General features: G+C 59.0%; 1 protein-coding gene across 1 annotated transcript; it reads left to right on the top strand.

Annotated features, from left to right (window-relative positions):
- The first annotated feature begins 7 nt into the window (after nucleotides 1-7).
- On the top strand, nucleotides 8-3,551 carry ADRA2B (adrenoceptor alpha 2B). Its single transcript, XM_030311189.1, has one exon. It carries the CDS (start codon nucleotides 308-310, stop codon nucleotides 1,634-1,636), a length of 1,329 nt encoding a protein of 442 aa, XP_030167049.1. The 5' UTR covers nucleotides 8-307; the 3' UTR covers nucleotides 1,637-3,551.
- The last annotated feature ends 2,793 nt before the right edge of the window (nucleotides 3,552-6,344 follow it).

Genomic DNA, 6,344 nt, shown 5'->3' with positions numbered 1-6,344 from the left:
GGGAGGGCGCAACTTTCCCCCGGTCCCGGGCGGGGCGGGGACGGCAGCGGGACAACTTGGAAAACTTCTCCGGAGAGGACGGCAGGGACGCCGGGTGTCGGTGGAAGAGGATGTAGGAGGGCGGTGGCTGGCCCCAGGCATCCCTCCATCTCCTTGGCCGGGTTCGGCCTGGCCATGGGGCTCCAGCGCCTTGTGCGCCGCCAGGGGGTCGATCCCCCCTTCTAGACTAGCTGCGTAGGACAGTACCGTCTCCGACTGAGCACGCTCTGGGCGAGCAGCGACCCCTCTGGCCGCGTCCCGCCCCGTCATGGACCACCAGGAGCCCTACTCGGTGCAGGCCACCGCGGCCATCGCGGCGGTCATCACGTTCCTCATCCTTTTCACCATCTTTGGCAACGCGCTGGTCATCTTGGCTGTGTTGACGAGTCGCTCGCTGCGCGCCCCGCAGAACCTGTTCCTAGTGTCGCTGGCCGCCGCCGACATCCTGGTGGCCACGCTCATCATCCCTTTCTCGCTGGCCAACGAGCTGCTGGGCTACTGGTACTTCCGGCGCACGTGGTGTGAGGTGTACTTGGCGCTCGACGTGCTCTTCTGCACCTCGTCCATCGTGCACCTGTGCGCCATCAGCCTGGACAGGTACTGGGCCGTGAGTCGGGCGCTGGAGTACAACTCCAAGCGCACCCCACGCCGCATCAAGTGCATCATCCTCACCGTGTGGCTCATCGCAGCTGTCATCTCCCTGCCGCCGCTTATCTACAAGGGCGACCAGGGGCCCCAGCCTCGTGGGCGCCCGCAGTGCAAACTTAACCAAGAGGCCTGGTACATCCTGGCCTCTAGCATCGGATCTTTCTTTGCACCCTGCCTCATCATGATCCTGGTCTACCTGCGCATCTACCTGATCGCCAAGCGCAGCCACCGCAGAGGTCCCAGGGCCAAGGGCCGCCCTAGGGAGGGTGAGTCTAAGCAGCCCCGCCCCGTCCCTACTGGAACTTCAACCAAAATGCCAACCCTGGCCTCTCTGGCTGCTTCTGGAGAGGCCAATGGTCACTCCAAGCCCACTGGGGAGAAGGAGGAGGGGGAGACCCCTGAAGATCCTGCGACCCCTGCCTTGCCACCCAGCTGGTCGGCCCTTCCCAACTCAGGCCAGGGTCGGAAGGAAGGTGTTTGTGGGGCATCTCCAGAGGAAGAAGCTGAGGAGGAGGAGGAAGAGTGTGAGCCTCAGGCCTTGCCAGCATCTCCTGCCTCCGCCCGTAGCCCACCCCTGCAGCAGCCACAGGGGTCCCGGGTGCTGGCAACACTACGTGGCCAGGTGCTCCTGGGCAGGGGCGTGGGCACCTCGAGCGGGCAGTGGTGGCGGCGGCGGGCGCAGCTGACTCGGGAGAAGCGGTTCACCTTTGTGCTGGCCGTGGTCATCGGCGTTTTTGTGCTCTGCTGGTTCCCCTTCTTCTTCAGCTACAGCCTGGGTGCCATCTGCCCACAGCACTGCAAGGTGCCCCATGGCCTCTTCCAGTTCTTCTTCTGGATCGGCTACTGCAACAGCTCGCTGAACCCCGTCATCTATACCATCTTTAACCAGGACTTTCGCCGTGCCTTCCGAAGGATCCTTTGCCGCCAGTGGACCCAGACGGCATGGTGAGCCACCTGCCCGCCACCCGTGTGGGGTTGGTGCCAGGCGGCACCGGGGCCACTCTGATTCTTGCCCTATTTTATGTGGCCACCTCCCTGGGGCTTTCTGGTCCCTGCCTGGGTCCTGCAGGCTTCATCTTGGGAGCCCCCTGGGAGGGGCAGGGGCCGGGGTGCTGTTCACAGGGGTCCAGCTGAGGCCTCCGATTGCTGGCTTGGCTGTGGGGGGACATCTTCTCTACCCCCGTGAACACAGGCCCACGGATGAGGCTTGGACCTTCCTGAACATAGCCAAGGCTGGGCCAGATAGAGCACTTCTCTCCCAATGCCCCAGACCCCTGCAAGCCCATGGGTGGGCTTTCCTTCCTTAAGGACCCTTTGTTCCCTGGCTGGTCACTTGCTTGTGGCGTTTTTGTTTCTCATCTTCCCCGGGTAAAGAGCAGGAAGCCAGCCTTCCACTTTTCCCAGGAGGACCCGCTGCTGAGGAGGAAGAGGCAGAAACGAGGGATCCACGTTGGGCGCCCATGGTCCCCATCAGGCACTGGGTGGGGAGTTAACGGCCTGGCACTGTTTCTGGTCCTTCTTCCCTTTCCCCCTACCTTTAGATTTGTAGCTCCTTTAAAGGCCAGAACCTTCTCTGGAATCGTTTTCCTTACCTGGCACCCCTCTGGCAGGCGGGTGTGTGCCAGCAGAGGCCTCGCCTTGGTGGGGTGGTCTGGAGGTCTGGCCTCCGCCTCGACGGGAGATCCCTGATCACTAGCATTCACCCCCTGCAAAAACCTGGCGACAATGGCTTGCCGCCTACTTGCTGCAGGGAGATGAAAGGCTTTGCGGAAAGCTTTGAGCTCCGTGGGGGAACGCACTAGAGAACCAGAAAATATGATTATTTGGAGATATAAAAATCCCCTTTCTCTGTGTTTACCACCACCTGTCTTCCTGTAGACTTTTTGTTCTGCGCCTGGGGTGCGGGAATTCTTACCCCAAACTGGAAGTGGGGAATGGTAGAGAGAACCAACTACTTCAGTTAAAGGATTTCTTCGAGAACACGTTCTTGTGCCTGCAAGGGTTTAGGTATTATGCTGCATGACAGCTCCTTGACATTTCACCCGCGACACCGAGAGGGTTTTCGGTGGCCTGGGCACCCCCCCCCAATGGGGGACAAGTCTTTTGTCATCAGGCAGGCAAATTGTTTCCCCACGATGGCTAAAAATACCCACCCCATCAGAACAATCTGAGATGAGAGTCTGTGGTGGGTGACAGGGCCCCCAGGCAGGCGCTGGGGCTGGAACGGGTGAGTGAGGGCCCTGTGGACTCCTTCAGGAGCCTTCCACCAGAGCGCCCAGGCGGTTCTCCAAGCCCCACGTGGGTCCCTGTGATGTGTAACTGATCCTACCTTGGGTGGGGGCCGGCTGGCCATCTCTGACCCAGCCATGTTGCTTCACCCCACTGATGAGGCTCCAGGGGCCTCTCCTCTCTTGGTTCTCTCCCCAACCCCAGGACCTAGCACCCAGAAGACTTGGGAGCATTGGAAGGATGTTTTCCAGTCTTCTCCAAGGAGCTCCTGGGTTCAGCATTAAGCCAGTGGGCATCTAGCATGGGGGGTAGGGCTGAGCAGCCAAGGCACTGTTGGCACTCTGAGGGGCCCGGCCGGATTTGGAGAGCTTTCTGGGGTGGAGAGAATGGAGGAGACCAAAGAGAGTCCTTTCTGGGGAGAGGGGCTGTCTGGCTCCTTCTTACAGTCTCATTGTGAGGCCAGGGCATTGCCTTGGGGGGAGGCTGGGGAGGCTGGGCCCAAGGGAGTGGCTGACTTGTGACATCTGCTGACTGGTCTTGCGTGTGTCCCGGGAGACTCCTGCAATTATTGCCTGTGGCCCCCTTGTTGTGATATGCAGGTATTTTTTTTTTTTTAAGTCTGAGCTATTTTATCAATAAAGGATATTTTGTAATAAGCAAGCTGTGTCCTTGTTGCCCAAGGGCTGCCAGGAGTAATTATTTCTCAGCTACTTGAATAGCATCTGTAAGCATGGGCTCCCTCCCAGGGCCAGTTGCCCTTTCCTCCCCTAGGTACCTGGTACCTATCCACCTGCTTGTCTGCTTTGTCCATTCCGCGTCCCTTATCATTGCCAGTCAGTGGGATGAGAGTGGCCAGAGAAGCCTGAGACTGGCTGCCTGGCAAGGGAAGAAAAGGAGGGCTTCCCGGAGGAGGGGGCCTTGCGGCTGGGTCTTGGGGGAAGAGCAAGGGTACACCAAGAAACAAGACAGGAAAGGTGTTTCGGGCAGAGGACAGCACGCGCCAAGGGTGCGTTTGGGGGATTTGTGACAGTTTGAGAGTCAGTCTAAAGCCAGCCCCGCCTTGCGGTCAGGTGCAACAGCTGGGGGCCAGAGGAGGTAGTTGGACAGCACCCACGGGGGGCGGGAGGAACACGGGGAGGAAGGCAGGACGGTCACTCTGCAGAATGTTTTCAGCTGCTGTCTTCGGCGAGAGCAAGAGTAGAATAAAACCGCTCTGCTCCAGGCTCTTTGACGCTAAGATTCAGTTACGAATATCAGAGCTGGAGGACCTGTGGACGTCACTGCTATCAATCTCATTTCCCAGAGGAGGCCTCTGAGGCCCCAGAGCCACCATATGAGTTGGGTAAGGAGTTGAGTCGGGGATCCCATCCCACCTCCGTGAGGGCAGCCTCTGGGGCCCGTATCAGGTTGGCCCGGTTCTGAGGGCCAGGGAGGCCAGCAGGCTGGGGGCAGGGGCAGGACCCAGGGAGGCGCGAGGGCTGGGAGGGAAGGGCAGAGGGAGGAGCAGTGAGGCCCCAGGGTCTGGTGGTGGGTGGCCATCTCCCATAAACAGGATTCACACTTTCCTGGGGCCATGGCTTCTGCCATGGGCAACGGATGGAGACTCCTACGTATCTACTACCACTGGTGAACATGGGGGAGGGACAGTGGGCTTCATCGAGGACTTGGTAAGAAAGCCACACTCGGTGGGGCGCCTGGGTGGCTCAGTCGGTTAAGCGTCAACTTCGACTCAGGTCATGATCTCGCGGTTTGTGAGTTCGAGCCGCGCGTCAGGCTCTGTGCGGACAGCTCAGAGCCTGGAGCCTGCTTCCGATTCTGTGTCTCCCCTCTCTCTGCCCCTCCCCTGCTCATGCTCTGTCCCTCTCTGTCTCTCAATAATAAATAAACATTAAAAATAAACAAACAAACAAACAAGCCACACTCGCCCGGGAGGAGCTCCCAGCAATTCCTACCCGTCTGCGTTTCCAGCGCCAAAGCCGGGAGGCTTGATGGGGTTAGATTAAAGAAGTTCATTTGTTTCCATTGACGGAGCCAATCAGTCTTCTGGCACTTCGATTACCTTGTTTAATCCTTATGCCCACTGTGTAAAAGAAGGATCTGCCCATTTTACTCAGGGGAAACAGAGGCTCAGAAAGCTGTGACGGCTTGACAGAGGTCACCAGTTGCAAGCTCTTTCCACTGGGCCACACTGTTTTACCTGAGGGTCTGTGGGAGGCAGGCCCCTGTGGCTGGGGGAAGAGCTCCCTGCCCAGTCTCTGGCGCTGGTGGCAGAAAATGAGCCCTTCTGGAGCTGGACTTTTGGCAGTCCAGTTTGAACACGTTATCTTAATTCTCCCAACCTTGCTGGGTGTGGCCGTTTTTACCAAGGAGGAAACTGAGGCCCCAGGTCACCCGGCTGGGCCCCCCGAACCACAAAGCGTTAAAATGCAGGTGCGGAAGAGTTGTGGTTCCAGCTCTCTCTCGGTGGCGCTGGCCGTTCGGGGATTCCGTAACTGCACCTGGCTGGAATCGACAGGCGGCCGTGCTGCGATGGGCCGCTCATGCCTGTCACTGCTGCGGACTATGTGAGTGATGGTATGTGTTTCACAGGTTTTCCATTCCTGACAGCTCAGTCTAAACCCCGAATTTTAGTAAAGAAATGACTGAGGCCCAGGGAGCGATGGCTTGCCTTGGACCCCCACCCCCACAGCCACGTGGCGGCAGACGTGGCTGCCCTGTCACCGTGCCTGCCGTTCCAAGCCTTCATACTGAAGGGATAGCATCTAGACTCAAGGAATGACAGCACGGGTTCAGGAAACGTCCCCTGACAGCCGGCTGCGTGCCAGGGCCAGGGCTAGGCTCATCCCCGTTGTGCTACTTTATGCAGTTCTCAGATCCTCAGAGTCTGAGGATCAGAGTCCTGGGTCGCACGGTTAACAGGTGGTGCAGCTGGAGCTCAATCCCAGGACCCCCGGCTCCCAGGCTGCCTTCTCCTCCTCTCACCGCCGCCCCTCCCCCCCATTCCTGCTGTTCTGTGTGAACAGCACCTACGTTTGATTTCACCCTGAGCCCATCTGAGGGGTAGTTTGTTGAGGAGGTGGGCTCAGAGCAGCAGAGATGGGGGCGGGGGCGGTATAGCACGCCTCCGCCCAGGAATAATCCCCCAAACACCTTGGAGGTGAGGGTGGGGGGACAGAAGGCAGCAGGGAGGCTTGGCAGTTCACCAGGTGGATGTGAGCTGTCTCGCCAGGGCGCGTCTACCTTCTGCGGACCTTTCTAGCTTCTGTCTTAGGATGACCTTGACAAAGGGAGGGACCAACCGAGAAGGCCGTTAAAGAAGCGGCGGAAGACATCTCCCCTCCAGTTTCACTCAGCGTGTAAGAATCTGGGTCCCTGGATCGCAGGGGATACCCTTGAAAGGGAGTTCAATCTCAGCCTCTGCCTCGGGC

This window comes from Lynx canadensis, chromosome A3 (genome assembly GCF_007474595.2).
Source record: "Lynx canadensis isolate LIC74 chromosome A3, mLynCan4.pri.v2, whole genome shotgun sequence".
NCBI lineage: Eukaryota > Metazoa > Chordata > Mammalia > Carnivora > Felidae > Lynx > Lynx canadensis.
The sequence above is the reverse complement of the archived record's forward strand: the minus strand, read 5'-3'. Positions and strand labels throughout refer to the sequence as shown.

Coding starts and splice junctions, on each gene's coding strand:
- ADRA2B (XM_030311189.1), top strand. CDS start 308: ATGGACCACCAGGAGCCCTACTCGGTGCAGGCCACCGCGGCCATCGCG.